Here is a 27,804-nt window from a genome sequence, read left to right on the forward strand (position 1 = left end):
CACTGCCAAACTGTCAAAGGCAGTTTTACATTTGTTTCTAGGTTGCTGCAGATATTTATAAAAGCTTTGGAAGATTGGGAGGGGCAGGGAGAGTCATAAAATCTACAGTAACGGAGTAATTTCCCTGTGACTGTGGCTGATGACTTGAATAAGCAAAGTCTGGACTCAGGATTTTATGCCCTCCCTTTCAGAAGGAATCAGGGGAAGAATATCCTGCACTGGCAGCCAGCTGCGCCCCTCGCCTTGTGAGTCACCAAGAGCAGCCAAAACCACTCCTGCTCAAATATCAGGATGCTTCAGAGAGAAAAATCCACTCTGTTGGCAAAGTGGATTTTACATGGGGAGAGGTTTTGCAGTTGCTACAGCCCAGGAAGTTGGGAATTCACCATGCAGTTGTCAGGCAATTGTGTAATGAGCAGGGCAAGAGAGAAAACCGACTCACTGACAGCACACAAGATTTACCATGGATGTTGTCCATCGCTGGAGCCTGGACTGGCTAGACTGGGTTTTGCAAGGCAGCAGCACCTGGAAGTCACAGTCATGGACCAGGTCCCCTGGTCCCCTGTGCAAGGAGTGGGAGAGAGATAAAGCCAAGTCCCTTCCCCAAGAGCTCACAGTTTGTGTTGCTCCACGTCCAGTGTAAGAACGAGGTGTTTTCCTACTGAAACAAAAATCCCCCGAGGAGAATAAAAGCCCAGATGGGTTCCTGTAACTCCTACCAAACTTCCCCTTTGGAATGAGTTTTCCATGCTGACTTTCATACTGGAGGAGAATGGAGGAAAAGCAGTCTTTGAGTTTGTCTTTTCTGATTTCTGTGCACATTTCATGGCTCTGCCACCCTCTCGTTTTGCAGTGTTTTTGAGGCACAACTCCAAATGTGGTTCAGGGACATGCACACACTGCACAGGGATTCCTGCAGACTGCTCTGTTCTGCTCTTGAGGTCCATGGACATGCGAGGTCCCCACTGCAAGTAGAGAACTGTGGCTCTGGAATGCAGAAATGTTCTAAAATCCAAAGAGAAGCTGCAAGACCAATCTTAAAAATCCTTCACAGTTTACTGAAATGATAGTATCTGCTGTTGTGTCTTCTGAGCACAATGGGACACAGAAAGAAGGTGATCTGAGTGGTGTCCCACAGTGTGGTGTGGGGTACAGCAGCAGTGAAGTACTGGGAATTACTGAGTGGCTTGAATCCCATGTTTTTACCTCTCTGCAGCACCCAACAGGATTCTGGGGCTGAGCACTGCCAGATCCTGCAGAAGCTGGAACTCCTCTTAGCAACAATGCTACCGACTCAGGCTCTGCACAGTTAGGACCAGGAAACTTTTTACCCTCTGGCAATTTTTTCAGTATTAATATAGAAACAAATCACTAATCATGAAAACAGATGTGTCAGAGCAGCAGCATTGCCTCCAGCATCAGGTGGGGACAGAAACGAGAGATGGGTTTGCAAAGCAAGGAGCTCTATGTAAAGGAGGCAGCGCCAGGAGCTGCTGGGATGATCTGAGCCTTTCCATGGGCAGTTCATCTCCTGGGGATGACACCCCTGGGGTTTTGACATGGCTTGAAACCCTCTCTCACATGACTTACAGCAACAATCCATGGATAGCAATCAAATTATGCCTAGCCTCTTCCAGCTGGATAACGAACCCAGAAGGACTCCTCTAAATACAGGAGCAATTGTGTTGACCAACTGTTCAGCATTCCTCCCCACTCAGCGGGATAGCCCTCTGCAGCTGCAGAGGTGACCTAAGAGCACTCACTAAACTTTGACACATCTTCAACAGTGCTTACTTGGATCTCAGAAACATTTCCAGTGGGGAGTCACAGTACTGAGTACTATTCTACTTTTCTACAGTTTTAAGGAGGATTTCAAGGAAATACTGCAATTGGACATGTGGCTGCAGAAGTGGCACAACCTAGGAGTGCCCTGGGATACAATTAAACTTCTTCCATGATGGAAGGCGTATCCCAGCCCAAAAAACCACTCTCACTGCTGGCTGTGAGTACCCACACTGCAGATGCCATGCACTGGCTGTCTTGCTCTGATAGATGCTCTTTGAACTGTTGTGCCCTGTTCCTGTTTTCTTTACAGGCTTTACTCTTTGCTTTGCTGTGATGTAGAGGGATGGTGGACAGCTGGGTGAAACTCAGACTTTGTTTTGTTTCCCCAGATCAGCTGTCAAAAAGACTATGTTCACATCTGTCCTCTCTTAACTCCGCGGCTGGAGACGCCCAGAGTGACTCCAACGACACAGCTCCCCAGTCAGCAAGGGTGTTACGGAGGCAGTCCAAGCCTGTGGTACCCTTTATTTAATGTGTAGTCTCGGGTGTGATGGCCTTGGGGGTAGAGGAGTGTGGTTGGTACCTCTGGGTCAACACCAGAGGTTGTTCTCTCCTGATATCAATCATGGGTTTGCTGTCTCAGCTGGAGAGAGTCCCGCAGCTTCTCCAAACTGCAGTGTTTCTCTGTGTGACAAGAGAAGAGTGATTCTTATCTGCCACCCATTGCACTGGCAAACTGAATTTATGCTTGGGAAGGACCTTGTAGTTCTCTGAAGGGAGAGATTTCACAACAGCAAGATATTATTAGTTGTTATACAGAGCAATACTGAAAAAACAGCTGTCACAACAGAGAAGAACAATGGCTTGGTCCTAATGGTTTCTGCTTTTTTTGACTATTTACTGATGTTTTTCCACATTTCTTTCCTTAGGAGATGACCGAGAATGGCAGTCATCAGCTGGTGGTAAAGGCCAGGTTCAATTTTAAGCAGACCAATGAGGATGAACTCTCGGTTAACAAAGGAGACATTATTTATGTCACCCGAGTTGAAGAAGGGGGCTGGTGGGAAGGCACCTTGAATGGAAAAACAGGCTGGTTCCCAAGCAACTACGTCAGAGAAATCAAATCCACTGGTAAGCAAATTGCTTTCAAGGGCTGATTGAATGACAGTGGCACAATGCAGTGAAGACCCTTGTGCCTTTTGGGAAATTGCTGCTATTTATTTAGGACCATTTGTGTACTTTGGGCAGCTGGGCTAATGGAAGGATGAACGGAAGGGTAACACGCAGCATTTCAGATTAATTGCTTGAGAGCTGCTTCACCCTGTTCCCAGCACATTGTGCCTTTCTCTTGCTTCCCCCAAACCCCAGCAGCATGGAAGCAGGGATATTGTCAGAGGGTGAAGAGAGATGAATGTGAGTCCCCTTTGCCCTGGGGAGCATCACGTCATTCCAATGTCTGAACACAGAGCTAGCTTTTTGTTAGAGACCTTGGTCAGGCAATGTATTTGTGTTTGATCCTGGCTTTTCAGGCACCAGTGGAATGGATGTTCACCATCATGATGTGGAATCCAACAAAAACTGCACGGCCACAGGGCATGGTCTCTGTTTTGATCCATAGTGATGGTTGATTTCACAGAGTACATTTTTCCACAGATGCTTCTGCTGCAATATTGAGAAAGGAAGAGGGAGGAGATGATCTGTCTGATTATATCTGCCTTTTTCTTGCATGTCCTTAATTTTCTGTGATGTGGTCGTACCAAGACGTAGGTGATGATGTGAAGCCCTTGGCCAACTGCCCTGTGGGATTACATATCCATTCAAGCAGCTCACCCCTGCCCAGGCCTTTGTGTGATATTAAACTATTTTTTGGCAAAATTCAGCTTAACTCCTTAATGTGCCTTGAGGACTTGTCACAGAGAGAGACAAATTGTGTGCTTGCTGCTGGTTTTGTGGCTCAGGATCTGCTCTGGCCTCAAACTGAGATGCCAGCAGAGGTCTGCAAAGTATCTACAAAATGTGCAGCCTGTTAGACATACTTGCTTCTACCCTTGCAAAAAATAAAGAAAATGAGGGAAGAAAAAAATTGTGATTTAGTGCTCAGAATTAAGTTAGTTTTTATTTAATTCTAAATGAAAAAAATTATTGTTAGAATATCTCATCTCCCATTGTTTCCCTCTGGGAAATTATGTCTGAGCTGGAGCAGGAAGCTGCAGCAGGGATTGAAGGTTTGTCTGGCACAACTCAGGAATCACTAATTAACTTCAGTGCAGGGAAAAGAGAGATATTTTAAACAAAGGAGAGCAAACTTGAGTCCTGTAGGGAAAATCAGATGGGAGCTGCATGTCATGACGGTACCTCACTGAAGTGAAGGGTCAGTCTCCCATAGATCCTGGTGTAAGAACCCATCAGATTTTTCTGTCTGCAGAGCTTTTCCCTCCAGATCCTCTCACCATTTCACATGGCAGGAGGGTTCATTGCCCTGGTGTCTATGTGCTCAGGAAATGTGTCTATATTGCAGGTGAGGATTCAGAGACTATCAGGAAACCCTCCCTGCCCCAGGTACACTGCTAGGGCTGCAACTGGCAGAGAGCTGCTTTTCCCACCTCCACAGTGAAAGACTTGTCACTCTGAATGGAGTAACTTGTTTTTCAGCAGTGCCTATACCTCTGCTGTGTCCTAGGTGTGCCCTTTGAGTGGAAATGTTCTGTGATTCTGTGATGTAACTGTGGAGCTGAGCTCCTGTGAGCCTTTAGCTGGAAGTCACAGTGCACTACAAGGGCAATAATTAGACAATACATAAAGAGGCTAAATCTGTCAATGTCAAGTTTCTCCTCTTCTATCAGTGTGAAAGTATTTGCCTTGTGTGAGCAATTGCAGGGAGCCAGAAGAGCCTGGCTGCTCCACATGGCAAGGAGCTGTTCCAGTATGTGTAGTGTGGCCAGGGCTGGGGCAGCCTTGCACTGCCTGCCTGTCCCAGTCCAGAGGGGGATTGTGTTACTGGGAAAGCCATGCTGCTGGAAGGGAAGGGGCTTCTCTTGTGAGGGAAAATTGGAGTGGGGATTTGTCCGTGTGTGTGTGTGTGTGTGCCATATGTACAGTGCTGGAGGCAGCCACAGGGATTTATCAAATGCAGAATGAGAATTGATTTCCAGGGTTTTGTGAGCTTTTCATTTAAATCTGCCTTCATTCAGAGAAGGATTTTGCATCACAAGTGACTATGGAGATGGAAGGTCAGCATATTGATTGGGATTGGCTTCAAGTGCCTTGTGAACCACCTGGAAAAAACCCCAGTATCTATCATTTCTGACAGACACCCAGTTTAAAAACCATATTCAGTGACCCAGGTGAAACAACAGTTGTTCCAAACTTTGCCAGATACTGGGCTGCTGCCAGGGATTTTGTGGCAAACCTGGATGTTGGTTGGCAGAGGCTGCATGAAGCTTCTGATGCAACTTGCTTGGCCATTGTCAGTGTCATGCATACCACTAGCTTTGTCCTAGCTTTTGTGAAATGGGGAAACAAACCCTGCAATTGAAGTTTTGTGGTCATAGGGGTGAAGTTACATTTGCTCTACATAATGTGGCAGTGTCTTTTCCTGATGGAATAATGAGAGCTGTGCACTGTAATTTTTTCATGCTTTAATTTTTTATACAGATAAACCCCTCTCTCCCAAAGCATTAAAAGGGCTAGAAAACACTCAGCTGACAAAGAATTATTACCCTGTGGTAAGTTTTAAAGTGCTGATCATGTATTTTATCATACATTTTAATAAGTACCATGTTATTAATCTTCTGGCTCCTTCCCTTAGAAATCATTGAAGCAATTTGTAACAGTTGAGGATGTGACTGTTTAAATGCAGCTGTTTCCATTCCCTTGATTCAAGGCCGTTGAGACAATAAACCACAAATGAAAGTGGCTGCAAGATGTCAAAAGTAGAGACTTGAAGCAGACAATTGAGATAATTAAGGAGAGGTGGCAGTTTTCAGATCAGTGCAGGAGGATAAGACACAGCATTGCTTGTTGATAAAGGTGGGGAGATAATGTCATGGTGTAAGCGAGCCAAATCAGGGCTCTGGCCCTTTTCTTGGGTTTCGCCAGAGGTGTTACACCCCAAGGTGTCTGTCCTGTGCCTCTGCCAGCAGCTGCAGCCCTTGGAAAACAGGCAGCTGCCACAGCTCATTGCCTGGCTTTGTAACTGGCCTTGGCTTTGGAGCAGGTTCACAGCCTGCCAGGCCATGAATTCCTGCTGCAGAAGGGGTGGGGAACCCTCCCATCCTTTACATATTGCTGCCAAAGCGAGGAGGTCTGGCAAAGCAGGGGCTTTACCTTCCCCCTCTATCCAGGATGTGGTGTGAGAGAGTGAGGATCCCTCATGTGAACATCCTTGGATTTTAGTGGTGGAGCTTAATCCTGCTCATCAGTGTGTCTAAATATATTTCAAGCAAAGCAAAGCAGAAGCAGTATTTCCAGGGAGCTGGAAACCACCTCCACTGTCTCCAGAGCTTATCCACACTAAGAAACTGGAGTGCTGACTGGAAGTGTGCAGGCACTGGGTTTGCCTGCTGTGTGTCCAGAGACAAACCAGCTGCTGAGATAGATTAGCAGGACCAAACCCAGATCGTTACATCCCTGAAGTGGCAAATGAGGTGTACCCTGGCTTGATCTGCCACAGAAGCCATTCTTGGTGCAGCCCTTAACACCTGCTTTCCAGGCCTCCCCAAGTTTGCAAAGCAAAATCTCAATATTTGACCACCAGGACTTTCCTGAGTGTTCTGGGTTCTGCATTAAGAAATGTAATTTCTGGACTTAAAATACACTTCCATGATTTTCCAGACTTGGAAGCTGATGTTGTGTTCTTTTGACTAATTTGCTAGTACAAAGATCTTTTCTCAGTGCTCTTGTCTCTCACCCTAGGTGTTGCAAAATATTCTGGAGACAGAACGAGATTATGCGAAGGAACTACAGTCACTTCTGGGAACTTACTTAAAACCCCTCCAGTCTTATGATAAGTAAGATATAATGGGATCTGAGGTGGAGAGAACACTGTGGGAGCCTTGAGGTGTCACGGACAGAGGGCATTGTCCAGTCAGAAGAGATGGGAGGGTGGTATTCTAAGGCCTTGGTATTTCAGTCACTTCTCCCTTCCCAAAATCTTTATGTGGGAAAATTTTTCGTGCTCTCAGCCTTGTAGGCCAAAATGAGAGTGATATGAGAGTGACTCTTAGGATGACAGAAATAGGCACGTGAGCTTAACATCCAACCTCACTCAAGGAGCAAAGAAGCCTCTATCTGTAGGACCCTTCTCCCACAGGGAAACCCATGGCATGAATTCCTGAAGACAAAATTTTGTGTCTGTGCACACACTTCCCTCCCCACCTCTGGCTAAAATCCCATCTGTCTGTGTCTATTAGACAGCTAAAGGTCTGAGATTAGTGGGATTAAGTGATTAAAATCCAATTAAGATAATCCTTGGCAGCAGAGGTCTTCTCCAGGAGACTATGGTCTGTAGCTCACAGATCATGAATTTTGTGTTCTGTCCAATGCTGTATCTGGGGAAGAAGAAATTTTTGTATCTTTTTGTAAGGGCTGCTGATCAATAAAATCAGGGTGCTCCTGAGAGCAGTTTTTCTCTGATGGTGACTGGCAATGTGGCTCTTGTAGGCTCAGCGCTGGGGACATCATGGCATTGCTGGGAAACATGGAAGAAATCTCTGCTTTTCAGCAAACACTGAACCAAGCCTTGGAAGAAGTTGCAAAGTAAGTTTGCGTCATAGCACTGAGGTTGTTAAGCTTTTCAACTGTAGCTAAAAATAGTAGAAAGACATGTTCATTAATGTTCCTCCTGGCTGCTGTCTTAGACTTGTTAAATGTAGAAGAAAATTACCACACTGAGGAAAGGTGGCAGGTGGTGCTTTGGGAGGAGAGAAGGTAGAAGGAATCTGACATTGCTGGTGTTAAGGCATCTGCTGAATGAGTGTCACTAGACCTGACACAAAAGTGTGCCTAACCCAAAGATGCAGACACATGCAGGGTGGGAGATCTGGCGGGCATGAAGATGGGAATTGCCAGGGAGCAAAGAGGAAATTTCTAGGGGTGATAATTTCCTGCAAGGAGGCTGACAGACATGTTTAGCCTTAGCTAAGGGCTGAAAAGAGATGGGAAAAAACTGAATATTGGAAATATATTCAGGCTGTGGCTTCTCCTTCTTTCTCCATCTTTTCATATTCATTGGCAGACCAGAGTGGGAACTGTCCCTCCACTGCCCCTAGTTCCAGCACATCCACATCCTCATCCTGCTGGTGATACATACCAGGTTGAGTCACAGGTTGTCTGAGGCTGATCATGGGTTGTGATGCTCACTGTCTGCACCACAGGAGCCCAGACCCACCTGAGGGTCCCCCTCTTCCTCCTCCCCAGGTGGCAGGTGTGGGGGCTATTTTGGTCAGTGCTGCAGTTATGCAGTGACCTGGGAATTTCCCTGAGCAGTGGGTAGTTCCTGGGCAGGCCCCTGGGAATGCTGTGGCTGCAGGTTGCAGATGCAGAGGCCTAATGTGTGTGGTGTGTTGGTGTCTGTAGGCTCCCTGAGAACCAGCAGCGTGTGGGAGGCTGCTTAATGAACCTGATGCCCCAGATCCGCTCCCTGTACCTGACATACTGTGCTAACCACCCTTTAGCAGTGAATGTCCTCACACAGCACAGGTGAGTGATGGAGAAGGACATTTTGACTCCTTTAGAAAGGTAACTTTTGTTATTAATACTTGGCCTGGCATGGTTGTTGACCTGTGTTTTGGCAATAGGGCAAGGGTATTACCTGCTGCTGGGGCTTTGGGCTTTTCAGCAGGGCCTTTCAACTTCAGCATGAAGACAGCTCACACTGCTCGTGTTCAGAGCTTATCTCACAGACCCTTTTTGCACATACAGGACTCTCACTTTGGGTCAAACAGGCAACCTTTGCTCTGGCAATAGCATCTTCTGTGATTGTTACTTGCTAAAGAACCCAGATGCTGTTTAGACCCTGTGCTCAAGTGCTCACACACTGACAGATGGGAGAGTGTTCCCCTGTGGTACTGTGGTGGGGGGCACATTGCTGCAGAAGGAGGATGGTCATCCAGTCACACAGTTACCCAATTTATTAACTGACCTTCTATTCAGCCAAATGGTTGATTTTCAGGGCCATTGGTAGATCACATTACTAACACCTTTCTTCAATGTGACCCACATTAGGAGACACTTGAATTTGTATGATGTCCTGCTCAAAATTGTGCCAAGCCAAAATACTACCACTGTGTCATTCCTAATGCAGGTTAGCTGTCCTCTCTGCAATGATGGGAAAGCCAGGACCACATCCATAGTGTTTAAGTCTTCCCATTCTGCAGTGGGAACTCACAATGCATTTACTTACCTGCTGAAATCCAGCTTTAATTCTGTGTAACAACAAGCCTGGCTCCACCAAATTACTCTTTCGTGCAATTCCTCAGTCTGACCCCTTTTCCTAAATCAACCAAAGAATCAGCTTTGGCAAATGTGCTGACACACAGAAGCTATGTACTCTGGAGAAATGTACAAGCAAACACCTGCATCACATTTTCCAGCAGGGCCCCAGAGCATTGCTGCAGCCTCCTCCAGCGCAGCATCAGCCTGTGCAGACCCCTCCTCCTCTCCCCACCCACCAGACACCTGGCCCTGTGCCACTTGGCTGTGCTGGGGGACCAGCTGCTGGCACCAATGTGCCCCAGCAGCCGTGGATTTCAACACCTGTGGCCACACAGCATCCTCTCCTGCTTTCCAGGGGAGAAGGGTCTTGCTTGGCTAGAAGCTCCCTGCCTGCTCCATGGAGTTGGTGGTGGGCTGGAGGTGCTCAGAGGGGAGTTTGTGCTGCCTTTAAAGAGGCACTGAACCAGCTCAGAGCAGAGCCCTGGCCATCAGCACAGCATGAGAGGCAGCAAAACACAGCCCTCAGCTCTGAAAGCCCTCGTTGTTGTTGTCTCTTTTTATAGTGATGAGCTGGAGAAGTTCATGGAGGGCCAGGGTGCGGCCAGCCCAGGCATCCTCATCCTGACTACAAGCCTCAGCAAACCCTTCCTGAGGCTGGATAAATACGTGACCCTGCTGCAGGAGCTGGAGAGGCACATGGAGGTAGGTGGAGTGTGGGGCTACTGGGCAGGCTCTGCCCCTTGATCCTGCCAGAGCTGCTCCCTGAGCTTCAAGAGACACCTCTGCCTCTTGGTATCTGAGCATCATGTGGCTAAAAGTACTCACCACATCTCCAAGGAGGTGTCCCATGTGCCCCAGACATTATCCACCTTTCAGATTTAAAGTGAGAATCTGATGGAAGAGTCTGAGAAATGTTGTGGAAATGCATTGCCCTTCCTCAAAGGTGGGCCATTTCCAGCACAAGTAAAAGCAGAGTCTAGGGTTGCGCTGCAGCTGCTGTTTATTTGCACAGCTGAGAATAAATCTGTGTTTTTGTTATCACTTGATGAGATACCTAAGCCTGGCCACTCACTCCTGTGGCTCCCAGGCACATTCCCACCCCTTGCCCCAGGGCTGTGCTCCTGGGTGGAAGCAGAGCTGCACAGACATGGATCTGACAGCCAGCACAGACAGAGGGGTAGAGAGCTACTCTCTGGGAGCAGGCAGAGCAGCCAGGGCCGCAGAGACTTCCTTGGCAAGAAGCAGGTCTGCTTCAGGACATTTCTTGCCCCAGAGACTGTAGAGATCTCTGCTATTGGAGCTCTGCTACTCACTGCTGGTGCACTCCAGCTGCAGGAAGGCAAAACTCAGGGGTGGTGCAAGGGGCTGAAGAAAACAGAAGTAACAGTCTGTTTTTAAGCAAGTTTACTTTTCCCCCTCATCCACATTTAGTTGCCAGTTAATTCAGCACACTTACCCATGACCTACAATCAAGCCAAAAGATTAAAACTTCTATGCTTGAGCCAGGGACATTCTTGCATGGGAGAGGGCATGAGAGCCTGCAGGGTAGGTACACTCCAGACCTACATTTACCCTCTCACCTGGCTGAGCTGAGCTGCAGGGACTGAGCTGAGCCTGGCTGCAGCCACCATGCCTGTGCGGGGATGATGTGCTCCTTGCAGGATATGCATTGTGCTCTTTGCAGGCAATTCAGCAGTGGATTTAGGGACACACACGTCACCTATTTCTCTTCATTTCTAAGCTGAGTGTGGGAGTTTTTTTGCGTGAATCAGTAGGGCTGAGGTTTAAGCTGTGATGCTGTGGGAAGAGAATGGCTGTGAGCAGTGTGGGTGTACACCACAGCATTCCCTGCACTGCACACTTCCTCTGTTCAGGGCAGCCAGTTGTCCCACATTCCAGATGACCAATCCCAGGCTGCAGGGACAGCTCCATCACAGCCTGGACACATTACAATTTGCTTGGCATGAGGACTTGGTGCTGAGGAGCAGGGCCCTAGATCCAGGAGAAAATTCTGGGAGAGTAGTAGCATACAGCTGGGATCAGAGATAGGGGGCACCATTCTGCTTTTACCTGGCCTAAGAGCTCTCTGCTCAGACATGCCCTCCCAGAGGTGAAGCCCCCTGGAAGCTGGTGGATTTTCACCCTTGATGGGGCAGTGGCTGGAATACCTGGCCATCCATCAATGGCAGTTTCCTTCCTGAAGGTGCACCCTGCACCACTGCCTGTTCTTATTGGTTTTTCTTTGCAAGTCAGATTTGTTCTAAGTCCAATCATACCTACTCTTGCTCTGGCCACTTCACACTCATTAAATTGGTATCCGTGAATTGCATGGCTTTAAGTGGATGATGGGGAAGGTACCTGGGGGACTTAGACCTCTTGAAGCCCATGCTGCCTGTATGCTCAGCCCTGAATGTTGTGGGACTTGTGGGTGATGCTCAGGGTGGGCACCACTGCTGCAGATGGCTGAGAAATTTGTTCTCCCTTCACTAGGAGGCGCATGCAGATCATGAAGATGTTTTGAAAGCTGTCACATCCTTCAAGTCCCTTGTGGTAGGTGGCAATTCTTAAAATAGAGCACTCCATTTCAGGTCTCCATTTCATAAAGAATGAGTCAAGCCTGACATTTGTCTCCTCATTAGGAAAAAAGGTCTTTTGGAATGGAAAAGATGGGTTACAAAGAAACTTAATTTCACATTTCAAGCCTAGAGCTGGTCCTCTGGCTGCAGCAAGTGCACAATGGCTCTGTGGTCCCAGAGCAGAGATGGTGGATCTCCAAGTTTCTCCTCTATTACTGAAAGCCACGTGTGGACCATGGTGGCAGCAGGGGCCCTTTCATCTCCTGTTGCCTCCATTCCCTAATCATTTTCCACCTGGACCGAGACCACCTCTTGCTCATTGAGGGAGAGATTAGCATGGCTGTGACTGACCAAAGTGCTAGTGCCAATGGGAAGTTCCCCTCTGAGCCCATGGAGTAACTTTTAGTTTTGCTGAGGTTTGCTCCATGGGCATTAGGAGGCTTGGACCACATTCCAGTAATTTATGGCTCCAGGTGCCATGGCCATCTGAGGAACAGAGAGAAGGGATGAGTCAGAGATAACAAACCTATTTCTGTGAATTCTGTAACCAGCACCCCTCAAAGTCCTGCTGCACTGAGATGAAACAGAGGGAGAAAAGCCATCCATGTGCACAAAGGTTTTACCTGGAAAAGCTTTTTTCGGTTATTAAAAATGCTCTAGTCTCTCTTGCTTTGTAGCCACAGAGAGCCTTTCACTATAACTACTCCAGATATGGTCCAGCTTCCTTCCTTTAGCACAACAGTTGTCACACGTTTGTGACAGATGCAAGTGTTTAGCAGTGCAGATAAAAGATGGGGAGGAGAAAGTTCATAGAAAACAGGAAGGAGTGATCATGTTACATTTACTTAGAAACTCAGCACCCTTTCCATTTATTCTGGAAGCTAGTAGGGGAATAACTCATTTAAATTACAAGGTGTCATTAAGCTTTATGAAATCTTGTAAGTGCTGGATAGTTTTACTTGAAATGAGTACTTGGGTGATGAGTAATTTAATGTCATTATGACACAACTAAAGAGGCCTAGTGTGGATTTAAAGTTAGACTGGAAGAGGTGCCCCTTGTGATGGGCATGTGATCCTGTTATAGGGCCAGGAAGGCTCCTGAGCAAAGGCAGGGAGGGACTAAGGAGCTGCTGCTCCTCCCTGTTTGACTCCCTGATTCACAGCAGTGCCTCTGCACAGACTGTGATGGACTCCTGTGGATTATATTTGGATTTTTATCCTGGCAACATCGGGTTTTGACACTTGGGGAGCCATCAAAATGTACAATGTAGAACCGGAGTAAACCCCTGCAGTTTGGTTCAAACGTATGTGGTTTCAAACTAGACCCAGTGCAGCCTCTCTCTTTGAAGAGCTGGATAGTCAATGACCTGGAAAGGAGGAAAATCTCTATCAGAAAAACGGAGTTTGGAAAAAACCAAGCAGTTGGTAAAAACACCCCCGGTTTGGCTTTGCAGAAATTTTCCCTGTTGACAGAGGGGTCAGATAAAGAAAGTATTGCTTGGAATTGCAAGCAATACTGACTCTGTTCAGTCAGTATTGTCCTCTCTTGCTGAGAGCTGATGAGAAACTGGTCACTCCCTGGAGCTTCTCCAGTCCCCAGCTGCCCAGCACTAATGCAGTTGTTTCAATTACAGCACTTTCAGAAGATTCTTTTTTGTGCTAACCTACAGCACCGCCCAGTCCTGCTTTTGGGTTCCCAGATTTTGGTTAGAAAATACACACCCATCTGACTTGTGGGGAGTTTGCGGTGTTACAAGTTCAACTCTGCTGTTTAGACAAAATCCCTCTTAGCAGTAGCAAAATTAGAGACATTTAACTGTGCAGCTGTCTTGGTTTGGAAATTGTAACCCTGAACTCTCAGACATATGACTGGTTTGGAAAGAAAAGTTTGCTCACTGCAGTTTGCAATTTCCTGGACATTTGAATGTAATAATTTCTTCATAAATTACTAAGATGTGATTTTTTTTTTAACAAACTTTACGTAATGGGGCCAAAGCAGGCTTTCTTGATCCATGACATGACCATCCCTGAGCCCACAGGGCTGTGTGAGTGTTGCTGGTGAAACTGGGATGGTTTGGGTTGGCTCCTGCTCTTCAGCTGACCAAGCTCTGCTGCGATTCCCAGTCACAATGCCAGGAGCTGAGGAAGAGGAAACAACTTGAGCTGCAAATCCTTTCTGAATCCATCCAGTGCTGGGAGGGAGAGGACATAAAAATGATGGGAAACATCATCTACATGTCCCAGGTCATGGTGCAGTCTGGGGGAAGTGAGGTGAGTGTGGTGCCCCTTCTGCTGGCTGAAGACCTTGTGTCTGAATACCCTCTTGCTCCAAGGGCAATTGATGCAAGGCAGCAGCTCCTCTCCTTCCAGGCCACAGACTGATGACAAATAATGCTGAGAAATAATTTTATCTTGGGAAGAGCTGTGCAATGGAACTGTGCACATCTTTGGACTGAGTCAGGCACCTCATAGGCTTAGCTTCAGGCATTTGATCACACACTTTTCAAGAAAAGAAGTATCTCAGTATCATATAACAAATTCTTTTCCCTCTTTCTCCCCTGTGACTTAGTCTGAGAAATGAGAGTGACTAGAAAATGTCCTATGTGCAGCACAGGGGCTGCTCTGATGCCACATCCCAGAGCTGACTGTGCTTTGGAAGTAACTGGAGTAATTCTTGTCCTATTGGTCCTAATGCATTGCACCAGTGCCTGACACAGACCTTCCCCAGTGGTGCTAAAGCCATGTGTGCTGCATGCTCAGTGTGGGAAAGTACCTGTTAGCACTCAGTTTTTTGTCCCTGGGAAGGCAGGACCTGTAAAACAAACCTGTGCAGCATCTAGTTCCAAAAGCCTTTCTTGTTTGGGATGTGGGGTGCTGGGGGACATAAGGCCTTCTGAGGCATTCTGCAATGATTGGAAGAGGATTAGCAGGATGCAGACAAAAATCTGTGCAGGGAAAACTGGTGCATAAATGAGATGCTGTAAAGAAAAAAAAGCCAGAATAATTGGGTTGGGGGTGGTCTCACAGGGTGGGATTCCAGTTTCGATGGGTTCAGTTTGCTAGAGGTAGGTGCTTGTGATGGATTGCAGACTGGACTAACCTAAATTCTTATTGCCCCAGGAGAAAGAGGAGCGGTATTTCTTGTTATTTTCCAATGTTTTGCTGATGCTGTCTGCCAGCCCACGGATGAGTGGTTTCATCTATCAGGTAGGAATGCTTAGTTTGAAGCTGCAAGGTCTTTGGTGCAAAAAAACAAATCAGATTGTTCTTATCTAATTCAAGTCCTCTGCATCCTTCAAATTCCCTGTTGTGATGCAAACACCCCAGGCTAGGGACCAGGACTTGGCTTTACCATGTGCCAGCATAATCAATGCTTTTGTCCTGATAGTTGGTTAAGCAGCATGTGGTAAATTAATGCTGTGAAATTAGGAAAAAAAAAAAAAAAAAAAAAAAAAAGGAAAACCCTCAAAACCTGTTGTTCTACCTGCTGCTCTTGAGAGCAGGTTGTGTGTGTGTGTGTAAGGTGTCCTGACTTAGCTGTAGCATTTTGACCAGCCAGCTGACTCTCAGTTTTGTGCCATCTCTGGAAAATATTTATAAAGCCCACTGCAAAGAGCATGAAAATTCCACTCCTGAGGTACTATGTGTAACTCTGCATTTCTTGTGTTTTACCATTTTCCATACCATCCAATGGCTGTTGAGGACTTGGCTTTTCTCCAGCTGTCTGAAACCATCAATACTGCCAGGAAAAACATGCTCCTGTTTTGATGTGTCATTTGTCATAGCAAGGGAGATGAGAAAGATTTGGGAAATATTTGGCTGGGTTTTCTTACTTAACCCAAAGGTGGGAGTAAGCTGAGCAGGCAGTTCAGCATGCAAATTAGAGGGTTGAGGAAGGCTTTCAGAAAAAGCCAGAGGAAATTGATCCTTCTGACTTGACTGTAAAAAAAGGTTTGCACTGAATGAAGGGAAAGGGCAGCAGATGAGGCAGGGATGACTCAGTTGTCATGGGAGCCTCATCTCTGGGGTTTGACCTAGTTGTGCAGGGAAATCTAGATCCATATATTTAAGGAGACTCTTCATGCAGTCTGAAGCCTTCACAAATTAATTTTAAATGGCAATTTCTGAAGAGAAAGGAATCAGCATAACAACACCTGCAGACACTGACTGCTCTTCAATTCTCCCAGGGAAAGCTGCCTTTGACAGGAATGACACTGACAAAGCTGGAAGATGCTGAAGGGAATGAGCACATGTTTGAAATCACAGGTCAGTGGGGCCCTCTGCCTGGGACAGCCCTCCCAGTGCAAACAACAATAGCCACTGGAAGTACTGGTCTTCCTTCCCCTTAACCCCTCACCATGGTCTTCCTCCTGCTCTTTTACCATATGTTGTCTGAGTGTTTGAGCACCTCTGTCCTGCTTGAGGCAATCTCCTCCAAGTGCCCTGGAGCTCTGTCTCTGGCTGCCATTGGAGACCATAGTGTTTTGTATAGGACAAATCTCTCAGCCCGGTAGCACTGCTCTGGACTGGTGTGCCCTGTCTGCATCCAGTAGCTATCCCTTATAGCTCTGAGTACCTTGTTTATTGACAGATTAATGGTTCTAGTCATCAGGGACCTTTCATCCCATTTCCCCCTTCAGTTTATCTCATTACTTGTAGTTGTATACAGTCATTTCATGCTCAGTGCCTGGATTGCTGTACAGCTGTTTGCACTGGTGGTGTTTGGTGTCAGGATCCTGTTAATCATGGAAGTATTGTGTTTAATGACCTTCAACATTAAATAATCCTCACACATTCTTCTCACCAGTTCCCCTAGCATTTCTTGCAGCTCCCACACTATCAGTGGTTGCCCAGAGCAGGATATGGGCAGTCACATCATCATTGCAGATGAGATGTTTAGGGACATGGTCTAGTGTGTACACGTGCAGTGCTGGGTTAATGGTTGGACTTGATGATCTTAGATGTCTTTTCCAACCTTAATGAATCATGATTCTGTTTCTATCTTTGCCCTGGCCTTTTTGGAGCCACTGGGCTGTGCAAACTGAGGAGCCATTTCCTGCTGTGCCAAGCTGATCTCATCCTGTGTTTCCTCCTGAGTCTCTACCATTTGCTAAAGACAGTTATTTAACCCTCTGCCACAGGGAACATGATGGAGAGGATCACTGTGTCCTGCAGCACCAGCCAGGACTTGCATGAATGGCTAGACCACTTGCAAAGGCTGACCAAAGGGACATGCAGCACTGTCTCCAAAACACAGTCCTGGAGCCCTCATTCAGTAAGTGTCACCTCCTGGCCTCTGCTGCCAAAGCTCTCTGTTTCAGCAGCACCCTGGCACTGCGTAACATAACACCTGTAAGACACATCCTGCACTTTGCTTTGTGACTATGCTGTACTTGTACCATTTTACATGTGTCCTGCCCTATTTTTGTTGCAACTTAGATGTCTCGGCATCTTAACACTTGTCCATCCCCCTCCACTTTTCTGCCTTGTTTGATGGTTAACAGTCTTGGTTTGCTTCTCATCTATTTTCTCAGACATTTAGTTCAGCTGGGCAGATCCGTGGGCCTCTGGAACCCCCCAAAATCCTCAAGCCCTGGAGCTTGAGCTGCCTCCGTCCTGCTCCTCCACTCAGACCATCAGCAGCACTGAGTTACAAAGAGGTAATAATCCCACCTCCTGTCCAGGACCCTGATTTCACACAATCCATAGACCTTGTGTCCAGGTTTCATATCCCACAGCAAGGGCACAGAAATGTAGGTTCTTGGGGATGTTGAGAGAAATTACTCTGCCCATCTGGTCCCAGTCCTGTGGTGGATGTTGGTCATTGTGCCAGGCTTCGTGCTATGCAGGACTCATGAGTACATGTGTGTGTGCAGACTGGATGTTTGCTGTTGGCTGCCATGGCCAGCACCTTCAGCTGCTGGATGTCACCAGTCCCACATCTGGGTGTCCCCTTGAGCCCTGTCTTTTGGCAGTGCCATGGTGGAGCTGCCCCCTCTCTCCTTCCTGTCGGTCTGAGCCTGGACAGGGGCCTGCTCCCTGCTGGAATATATTCCAGCTGTGGCAGCAGCTCAGTGGTATAGGATTGAGAAGCAATAATGCACCACGAGGAAGAGGCAAAACGCCTGCCCATGTTTCTAGTGTCTTCCACCCTGTTTTGGTGGCTGGAACAGGATGTGGGGCTGGACCCTCCTTTGCCACCCACCCAGGTGTTACACAGCAAGGTCCTACTGGGAGGGAGCAGCCGAGGGGTGGCTTCACCTGCAGGATCCCAGTCTAGGAGCTGATGTGGGAAAACCCAAAATACAGCCTAGCCTAGCTCTGTGTAACCTTGCACCACTAATGTAGTGTTCTCCTTCCCTACCTCATGTTAAGCTTTTAGAATTACTCACCACTATCTTAGGTAATGTTCCTCTTATTGAGTGAGCACTCTGGATCTTAGTCAGCTGCCTTTTTTTCATACAGCAGCCCTGTGAGTATTTCTGCCCCAATGGGGGTGGGGACAGGGAGGGGGCTTGGATCCCCTCAGCCCTCCCAGCACTTAGGGATGGAGAGTCTGGCAGGTGGCAGGACTGTGGGTCTGCTGCTCCAGGTAGAGATTTTAAGTAGCCTCGTTGCATCTTGTTGCATTTATTTCTTAGGATTTGTAAAGTAACACATTTCAATTTGGGAATTAAATTTTTTAAATATCAACTGAGCAGACTGAAAATAACCCATAATCTTTGCATGTTCCAAATTCCTGATGGGGCTAAAGCATTTCTTGCTTGCATGGTGAATTAAAAATACAGGTAGGGGTTTGAGGTAGAAGAGAAATTTTTCTGTGGGGAAAACCACAGATGGAGTGATATCATTAATACCAGGGTCTTTCACAGTTTCTTATCTGCTGTCACTCGTAGCAGGAATTAAACTCTCTGTGATGAAACCAGGGGAGAGGTTTTTGCCACAGAGGCCTAGCCTGCAGTGAGTCCCAAGGGACAGCATGCTGGATGGTATCCTGCAAGGTGTCATAGGGTCAAAAATGTGGTTTCCATGGGAACAAGCTGTGCTTACCATGTCAGTAGAAAACCAAAGGCCAACATGTCCAGCAGAGCCTGGTAGTCAATCTAACCTGAGCCTGGGGAGAGAATCATGGGTACAAGCCTGCCAAGACAGATGGGAAATAAGTCTGGTTGTTGGCCCAAGCAGATTCACATCTGTCCCATTTCTCCCTCTGGAATGCTTAATCACTAAACAGAATCCCTATTTCACAGGATTTTATATTTTTTTTAATGTCAAGTAGAGCACAAAATAAACAATGCTGACAGCTGCATGCAAATACTTTCCTATAATGAAGTTAAAATGAAGGATACAAATTTAAAAGGTTACTTGCGGGGAAGTGAGTGGGACAGTTTGATTAAAAGAGTAGAGATTTGTAGACATCCAGTGTTACTTTACTTGTCTTCTTGTAGTGTAGGATGGGAGGGCACATTCGTGTACACTTCCTTGTACCCAGCTGTGCTCAGGAAGCCTCAGACTCTGCTTGTGTATGGCACTTCACTCTTGTTATTTCCATTGAAATTGGGTCATTTTTCCTGTTCTGTTCCCAGTAATCATTTGAAATGACAGAACAGGTAAGTTCTGTGGGTAAAGTGCTGTGTCTGGATTCAGTTTAGGAAAGAGAAAAAGATTTACACATCATTTCTTCTACTACTTTTCTTTTTTTTTTTTTTTTTTTTTTTTTTAACTGGCTGCTTTGCATGAGGTGAAGGCTTTATAACATCAGTGTTCCAGACTTTGCTGTGCAGACCAGGAGGAGAGCCAAGTGGCTCCCTGGATCAAGCATCCCAGGGGTGGAATGCAGAGATGGAATCCTCCACAGGATGTGCAGGGAGATCCCCGTCCCTGCCAGTGGAGCAGCAAGGTGTTGCAGTGCTGATGACTGACATGGTCAGGTCTTCAGTGAGGATGGAAGGTCCCCTTTGAGAAGACAGAGTCCTAGGAGCTTGTCACCAGAGTGGGCAGAGCATCCTGGCACCTGACTGGCCTGGGTTGGGGCCCTTATGACTGGTGTGAGTGCAGACCCTGAGTGCTCCCTGGGGCTTGGATGGGGCCAGGCACACAGGGCTCCTGCAGTTGTAACTGCAAGTTTAGTCAACCAGCATCCACAGACACCCACTACTAACTGAGGAGGCATGTTCTCTGTGTGTTTAGAGTGTATTAATGCCCATTCACCCTGCATCTCACATGTAAATTTTCAGTTTTGCCTGACAAGGTGCTCCTTTGCATGCTGATAGTGCTTTAAAACCAGTACAGAGGGTGTGCTGCATTAATCACAGGACTAACATTGAAATGTGGTTTAGAATTGTGGATTTAATGGACTTGATGATAAAAATCATCAGTCTCTCACATTCATCTTCTCTTTCTTTGCATATTCATTGTAGAGGATGTCTTATATCTTAAAGGTAAGGGTAGATACATCTCTTTGGCTTGTCGTGGCACAGAATGCTTGTTCCTGTTAATGCTTCTTGTGCTTGCATGACCCTAATTTTGCCTCGTTGTATCAGTAAATTATTGTCAGAGTCAGTAAAAACTGGCAAATATATTTGGACAATTCTCAGAAAGGATTTAGTCTTATGGTATTTAACCCTCCTGGCATGCCTTTTCTTTAAATCCTTACTGCATGTAGCCTACTAATACAGTAATTCTCTCCAAATCAGCAAGACTTTTAACTGAGTGAAGGAGATAAAAACTTGTGTTTCTTACTCATGGACTCATAGCAGACAGTAACTTTGTGTGTGTTTGTCTGGTTTTTATGTATGTGTGTAGGGGGGATTTATACTTTCAAATTGTGGGAATTTAGAAGCAGAGCTATTTGCGAACTCTTTTCTATTAGAAATCAAGTCAATTAAATAAACCACATTTTAGGGTTTTCTAGCACAGACCACAGAGCTGGTAAGCAGACTAAATATGCTATGAATGTATTTGAATTTTTTGGCTAAAGGATTTTAGAGAAGAGTTGAATTTACTAGAGGAGCCTGTCCTGGCCCAAACTTGCAGGTGCAATTCCAGCTGCTGTTCCAGGGAGCAGTGGGTCACAGCTGGTACATGTGAAGGGCAAAACCTATCATCTTCCCCAGCTTTGTCATTGTCTGCTTTGTAGCTCTCTAACGTGTTGTGTGTAGCATGGGTAGCTGCACCCAGCTGTGCTGCTCCACTGTTCCAGCTGCCTTTGGTTCTGGTTAAATACAAGAGTCTATTTCTCTGTAGGATTCCAGCAAAAGTCCAAAAACAATGAAGAAGTTTCTTCCGAAAAGGAAAACTGAGAGAAAACCATCCGATGAAGAGTTTGTTATTCGGAAAAGTAAGTGTTGACCAGAGACACTTTGGCTGCCCTGTCCCTGGAAGTGTTCAAAGCCAGGTTGGATGGGGCTTGGAGCAGCCTGCTCCAGTGGAAGGTGTCCCTGCCCATGGCAGGGATTAAGCCTAGATGATCTTTAACCCCAACCATTCTGTGATTCTATTTTACTTTCATTTCTGGAGATTTCTGTGTTCTCAGTGATCTCCATGGGACTTTGAAAACACCCTTTCTTGCAGTGCAGGATGTGACAGGATGCTCTCATTGTGAGCCTACATGCTCCTGAGCATGGAAGACTTCTAGAACTGCACTGGTCCTCAGCTTCTGACAGATCTCTCCTCCCCTCCCAGTTATGACTGCCAGACATGCCACCATTTTCCTCATGATTGCTAGCACAAGGTCATGGGTTGGAGTGGTCTTATGAAGCCAAGGAACTACTTCCAAGTAGTTAAAAACTACATTAAACTGCACATCAAGAGTCACCAAAATAGGTCTGACATCTGGGATAAACTCTTACATGGCCATGCCAGCAGGTCCTTGAACAGTGTCCATGGGGAGTCAGGAAACTAAAAGGTCCCCATCCCAAGACGGGTGTTCACTTGCAAAGAGGAGTGTCCTGAGAGTTCCATAAAGCCCACTTGGGGCACACCTTGGGGGCTTTACATGAAAGGCCATGATCACCCAGCCATGGTCCAGCTGCCATGCACAGCTCCATGATTATCTCTCTCCCTTGAGAAGACAGCACTGAGCAGAGGCTGGAAATTAACACATCATGTTCCCAGGTCCTGCTCTGGTGCTGCTGTACCAGACCTCCCACACTAGGGCTGCTTTGCCTGCCCATCTCCTGGTGCTGCCTGCACCCAAAGTAGGGCATCACCCTGTAAGTTCTGCCAAGATGAACAACTGGAGATGAGTTTTCACACCATTTGGTCATGGTGCTTGATGTTGCAAAGGCCAGAAAATGTAAAGGACCTCAAAACAGATCGGCCAAAGTCTCAGAGACAGTTAGCCAAAGAAACATCATGATCTCTTAAGAGACTTGGGAACAAAGACTGGGAGAGATAAGGCCAGAGTACCTTGCTTTTTCTGCCTGCTGTTGTTTGCATTTTTTTGCAGGTACTGCTGCTCTGGAGGAGGATGCTCAGATCCTGAAGGTGATTGAGGCATACTGTACTGGGGCAGGCTTCCAGCAAGCTCTCAGCTCAGGTGGGCACACCACCACATTACTTAGCTCCTACTCTGCCCACAACACTGATAACCCCTTTGGGAAAAAACAGATGTTGCATCATACAGTAATGAGATCATGCTAGGAAACGAGTGTTCAATCTTTGAGATAAGGAAGCTTTATCTACCTAGTGGTTTAGTTGCCATTGTTTTTCTTCTAAGCACAGAGAATGAAGCAGGTAGGAGGGCAGATGAGACACTGCTATTTCACTAGTGATTACCTGATGATAATCTCAGGTTGCTTATAGCTTTAGAAAGGAAGCATGAATATTATCTCTCAATCAGCTGCATGTTTAAGAACAACTTATCATCGTGGTAGATAGATTCTTATGAACATCTTCAGCTCTGGAAATATAACTATTTATCATTGCTGGTGAGGTGTCAGCTAATTCAATCACTGAACTGTCAAATAATGGTACATAGAAAAAAGAGAGGGCATGGTTCTTTGGGGAGCTCTTGACCCTAGTTGAATGGTTTCATTTATAAGTCATGATGTAACTTTAGATGCAAGGAGTACTCTTGAAAATTTTCCACTTGCTGCTGTAGCTCTGGGTTAGTGGGATGTAGCTGACATCTCCAACCTCCCCCAGGCTGATGGTGGAGCAGGAAGAATGAGAGCTTCTGTCTCTGATGTAGCATGGGCATCAGGGAAAATTACCCCTTTTTCTCCCTCATGAATAATTCTTGTACACAGGCTCCCGTAAAGACTCCATCCCCCAAGTCCTTCTTCCTGAGGAAGAGAAAATCATCATAGAGGAAACACGAAGCAATGGGCAGATGGTCATGGAGGAAAAGTAAGTGCAGCTGCTCTCCACTTGCAGATTGATCCCTGTGTCACTTTTTGGAAGGCCATTAAAAAGCAATGCCCTCTCCTTCTGTACCTCCACAGAGGAGGAGGCCTGGTGTCATTGACTGCTGCCTTAGTTCTGGCAAAGAACCAGACAATTTCAACTGCCATTTTGTCTTTTTTAAGGACAGAGCTGCCATCTCAGCTGCCCTGACATGGCTGCATCCCTCTGGGAGTCTAGATCCCTGGTTTATGGCTTATCCAGATGTAGGATAATGGGGCCAGCAAGGACAGAACCAAACAAGTGGATCTTATTTTTTAACTACTGTTGTACTGGGCTGTTGCTGTCCCTCAGGAGCCTGCCTGGCATCTGCCTGTGAGTGCTCCCTGCCTGTTCTGTAACTTCTGCATCCGGATGACTGTGTTAAGCCTCTCTCTTTCCAATCCAGTCACTGTGCTTGCTTCAGGTTTGATTTTTGCAGCACAATCTCAAGGAATCAAGGCTGCTTTACAAAAGATGCTCAGGCATTTCCACCTTTAAAGTCATTGCTATTTACTGCCATAGCATAAATAAGGAACCCAAAGCCACAGATCTTTGCTGATAACTCAAAACAGAATAAGGCATTGAGGTTTGAGAAAAGAGCCCTGAGTTTTATACCAGGCCTGTAAATGGTCCTGGGCTGTGTTTCCAGAGTCCCCTCTCAGGCAGAAGCCTGATACTTGGGGAGCAGAATCTGGATGCAACTTTCCTGTCAGCACCTCCCATGCTTTCACTGTTTTCCTGCACACCAACTCTAATTTCTTTTCTTTATTTCTTTTTTCAGAAGCCTTGTTGACACAGTTTATGCACTGAAAGATGAAGTCAAAGAGCTGAAGCAGGTAATTTGGGTGGGATTGCTTGTCCTGGGAGTTAAGTGAAAGCCAACCAATCTGTGTTGGGTCATTTTCAGCTTGTTGGTGCCAGGAAAAGTCTTGTTGATCTTGGTCCAATCCTGCAAATTCCTGAATGAACATTAGTTTTCTTCTGGTTTACCTCCCTGAATCACAGAATCATAGAATCTTTAGGGCTGGAAAAGACCTCTGAGATGATGGAGTCCAACCATCAAGCCAGCACCACCACTATGTTCACCACTAAATCATGTCCTGAAGTGCCATACCCACACACTCTGTGAACACTCCCAGGAATGGTGACTCCACCACTTTCCTGGGCAGATCCTTCCAGTGTTTAACAACCCTTTCCATGAAGCAATTTTTCCTAATATCCAACATAAACCTTCCCTTGCACAGCTGGAGACCACTTCCTCTCATCCTTCATGCATGAGTGCCAGAGAAAGTAAGAGGGAAGGAGTAGTTGGTATTTGTGGTAACAAGAAACTTTCCCCTTATTCCAAAAGCTCTTTCAGCTTGACTGTTCATTTTATAGAGGTTTGGTGGACTCCAGTTCTTGTAGACTCAGAGAAAATATGTCCTTTTCCCTCCAGTCCCAAGTCTGGAGGTGGGAGAAACCATCAGAGGAGAAAAGAGCTCTTCAAGCCAATCTAAAATTAGGGTTCCAGGAGGATGCTTTTGCCTGCCCAAAGTCAGGAAATTTCTGTGCAGGTCTGTGAGGTAGTAAGGGCTGTTTGGGTTACCTGTGGCTTGATCCACTTATGTTCTTCATCCTCACAAACTCCTGTTGTTCTTTCATCACCTCTGAGCATCAGGCAGCAGATGTGTGGAAGTACCTCACTGCATAAAGTGGGTGGGCATTAACTGCATCTTTATTCCTTCATTTTTCACCTGGCAGGAAAACAAAAGGATGAAACAGTGTTTGGAGGAAGAGCTTAAATCCAGGAAGGACTTGGAGAAGCTGGTGAGAAGGCTGCTGAAGCAGACAGATGAGTGTGGCAGGGAGGACATGGGACGCAAGTCATCCCTGATCGCCTGAATTCGTGGAGAAGCTGCTGGCAGTGGTGTATGACCTCAGGTGTGTTTTTGGGAAGTGGAACTGGATCTTTGCCTCTTCTTGCTCCTTATTTCGTTGGTTTGGGGTATTTTGTTAAAAAAAAAAAAAAGACATAGAGAAAAAAAATAGTTTTTCTTCCATTCAGTAAGGAGATAAAGCAGAAACAATCAATCACAACTGAACCAGTAAGCAAGTGGTCCATGATTCACAATTCATCTGCAGCAACTAATACCTCATTGTACCTGCTACTGGGAGCAAATACAAACTCTGCTAGTGATTGTTGCTCACAAAGGCTTGGGCATCAGTTTCCTAGAAGAAGCTTAAGCACTTTTTAATGTTTTCATTCTTTCCAAAAGCACCAGTACCTATTTATTGAATGAAAACATTACTGAGGAGGCATTGAGCAGAAACCAAAAAAGCACCACAATCGTCTTTTCAGATAATCACAACTGGGGAAGTTTTTCCCAGCCATCTTCTTTTTCCCAGCCTTCTTCTTTTTCCCCATTAGTTGACTGTAGCGAACTAGAGCCCAGCAATACTGTGGTTCCTGTGTGGCCTTGATACTGATTAAAATGTGCAATTAACCTGAAAATGTTTGAATTCCTTGGGGAAGCCAGATCTGGAGCACCTGTCAGAGCACATAGGAAGGTATTTTGCACAGTGCTGCCTCCTTACAGCTCTTGATTAGCACAACAGGTAACTGCTGTTCTGCCTCCCATCCCTTTTCTTATGCATGATGTAGAATTCCTACCCTCTGCTTTGTTTTCACATCGAGTGTCCAGGTATCCTAGGAGATTATAATTTTGCTGTGCTTCCTCTTGCAGGACGTGCTTTTCTCCGTATGAAATGTAAACACTGCTTGACAACAAAAAACAATCCCAAATGTGCTGGTCCCCTGCTCCCTTCTGCCCACTTTATGCTCTCCATTGCTCCTTCCCAAGGACTGGGAATGTAGCCAGCAGCCACTCCTCCCCACACTGCCCCACTCCCTTTCTGGTAGGGAAAAGGAACTTCCCCTTGAGATAGGGAAGGCATTTATGCTTTGACGAGAGCTTGGATGCTCCTGGAGCAAGGATGTGCAACACCCTCACAGATCCCTGCACAGATCCTCAAACACAGCACACAGGCAACATGCATATGTATCAGCTCTTATCTTATTTGGTGTTATACCCTAGTTTAGAACTGATGTTTTCCTTCCTTCCTTCTTTAATGGCATTATAAAAATAACTTTCTGTTAATGATGTTTTACTTATCTCACAGGGCAGCATGGTCCCAGAGTGTGCAGAGGCACCACAGCTCATTACAGTCACACCATTATGTTGGTTGTGAAGGACATAACAAAGGCAATAATTACAACTCCCTCCTTGCCATTAGAATTTAGCCAGGACATTGCAAATGGTGTTTTGGGAGATGTACACTCCAAAACATCTCAAGGAGTGTAATAAGAAATCCTCTTTAAGCTATTTCTAGGGCAAAACAGAAGTCTGGCTATATTTGCCATCCCCAGAGCATCCCAGCCATATGGCAGCTCCTCACATCCCTCCCTGGGCACACAGTTGAGTGGTTTGGTCAGCAGTCAAGCCCTGCTGTGCTTGTGAATCGTTTTCCAGGAGCTGGATCATTAGCTGCACTTTGGGCTCAGGGAGGCCATGCCCAGACCCCTGGGTACGTCCTGGCCCTGCTGCCTTCCCCAGGCTGGGCTGGGAACTGCGCTGCTGACGTGCAGAACAAACCAAGGGCCACTGACACTCTAGGGAGAGGGTGGATATGTGTCCTCGCTGCCTCCAGGCTCAGTTGAAACCCATGCTATGTACATATGCATGTTTGAGATGTAATGTGATGGAGGGCACACTGGGACTTTTTGGATCAAGTGTTTGTCAAGAGCTAGAAGCCAAAAAAAGACAAGAAAATAAAATAAAAAGGAAAAGAAGCCATGCCAGATGGACAGCAATGTTTCTATATTTACTTTGTTTACAGTGCTTTGTAAACAGGTTCCAGTCTGTTTTTAGATGGATGTTGTGTCAGCTGCCTGTATCTTTGTCATGTAGGTTTATTTACTGTAAACTACTTATGCAAGTTCAACTTTTCTAACATGTTTTTATTTTGAACAGTTTTTTAATTGACATTTTCAACAAATAAAGAAGGATAAAAGTCTCTTCTTAGTCCTTGGAGCTGCTTCCTCTGTTTCCGCCATGAAAGCAAAGCCAGGGCTTGCTGTGGGCATCCTGATTTCCTCAAAATGCCATGGCAGCATCCTAATTCTGATTTACTGTTGGGAATACTGGTGTGAAAAGTGATGCTGGCACTTGGACTGTTGCTCCCACCATTCTCCAGACCTGCAGCAGGCCAAGGGCGTCTGGTCCCAAGGCAGGAGATGCATTTCTATCCCTCTAGCCCCACGTGCACTCTGTTCACAAGGATGCTTTATGGAGAATAGACTGCTCTGCTGCACCAGGTAGTTGCTATAGATAAGTGACTTCCTGCCTGTTTGAGATTTTTTTTTTTTTAGTTAGTGTGTGCTTTCTTCTGGCAATTAGGTGTGGTGACAGGATTTCCTTTGGTCTACCACCACTTGGACATGACATCTTCTCCAGGCTCGGGTTTTTTAACTCTTTGGTAAAGATGTGCCATGGTCTGCGGTCTCAGCCTACAGCAGAAGTGGAGAAATGAGGGAAGGAGGGCTGGACCCTGCTCTTCTTCCCCAAACACAGCACTCAGA

General features: G+C 46.3%; 1 protein-coding gene across 9 annotated transcripts in view; it reads left to right on the forward strand.

The window, feature by feature from the left end:
* Positions 1 to 27,239, forward strand: part of LOC310923223 (rho guanine nucleotide exchange factor 6) — a 38,542-nt gene extending 11,303 nt beyond the window's left edge. For 3 of the 9 annotated variants that reach the window (XM_083884403.1, XM_083884406.1, XM_083884410.1), the window contains 19 exons: positions 2,175 to 2,302; positions 2,715 to 2,916; positions 5,440 to 5,510; positions 6,700 to 6,794; positions 7,447 to 7,542; positions 8,362 to 8,484; positions 9,783 to 9,921; positions 11,710 to 11,769; positions 13,920 to 14,066; positions 14,916 to 15,002; positions 15,983 to 16,061; positions 16,937 to 17,070; positions 17,330 to 17,455; positions 20,216 to 20,236; positions 21,042 to 21,135; positions 22,246 to 22,335; positions 23,048 to 23,147; positions 23,965 to 24,019; positions 24,927 to 27,239. In XM_083884403.1, coding sequence (XP_083740529.1) covers positions 2,175 to 2,302; positions 2,715 to 2,916; positions 5,440 to 5,510; positions 6,700 to 6,794; positions 7,447 to 7,542; positions 8,362 to 8,484; positions 9,783 to 9,921; positions 11,710 to 11,769; positions 13,920 to 14,066; positions 14,916 to 15,002; positions 15,983 to 16,061; positions 16,937 to 17,070; positions 17,330 to 17,455; positions 20,216 to 20,236; positions 21,042 to 21,135; positions 22,246 to 22,335; positions 23,048 to 23,147; positions 23,965 to 24,019; positions 24,927 to 25,067 — 1,988 coding nt within the window. In that variant the 3' untranslated portion in view covers positions 25,068 to 27,239. Of the gene's footprint in view, positions 1 to 1,939; positions 2,003 to 2,174; positions 2,303 to 2,714; positions 2,917 to 5,439; positions 5,511 to 6,699; positions 6,795 to 7,446; positions 7,543 to 8,361; positions 8,485 to 9,782; positions 9,922 to 11,709; positions 11,770 to 13,919; positions 14,067 to 14,915; positions 15,003 to 15,982; positions 16,062 to 16,936; positions 17,071 to 17,329; positions 17,456 to 20,215; positions 20,237 to 21,041; positions 21,136 to 22,245; positions 22,336 to 23,047; positions 23,152 to 23,964; positions 24,020 to 24,926 lie in introns of those variants that run through there. The other 6 variants (XM_083884409.1, XM_083884408.1, XM_083884407.1 and 3 more) reach the window with 5 other exon arrangements.
* The last annotated feature ends 565 nt before the right edge of the window (positions 27,240 to 27,804 follow it).

This window comes from Zosterops lateralis (genome assembly GCF_965231275.1).
Source record: "Zosterops lateralis genome assembly, chromosome: Z".
Taxonomy (NCBI): domain Eukaryota; kingdom Metazoa; phylum Chordata; class Aves; order Passeriformes; family Zosteropidae; genus Zosterops; species Zosterops lateralis.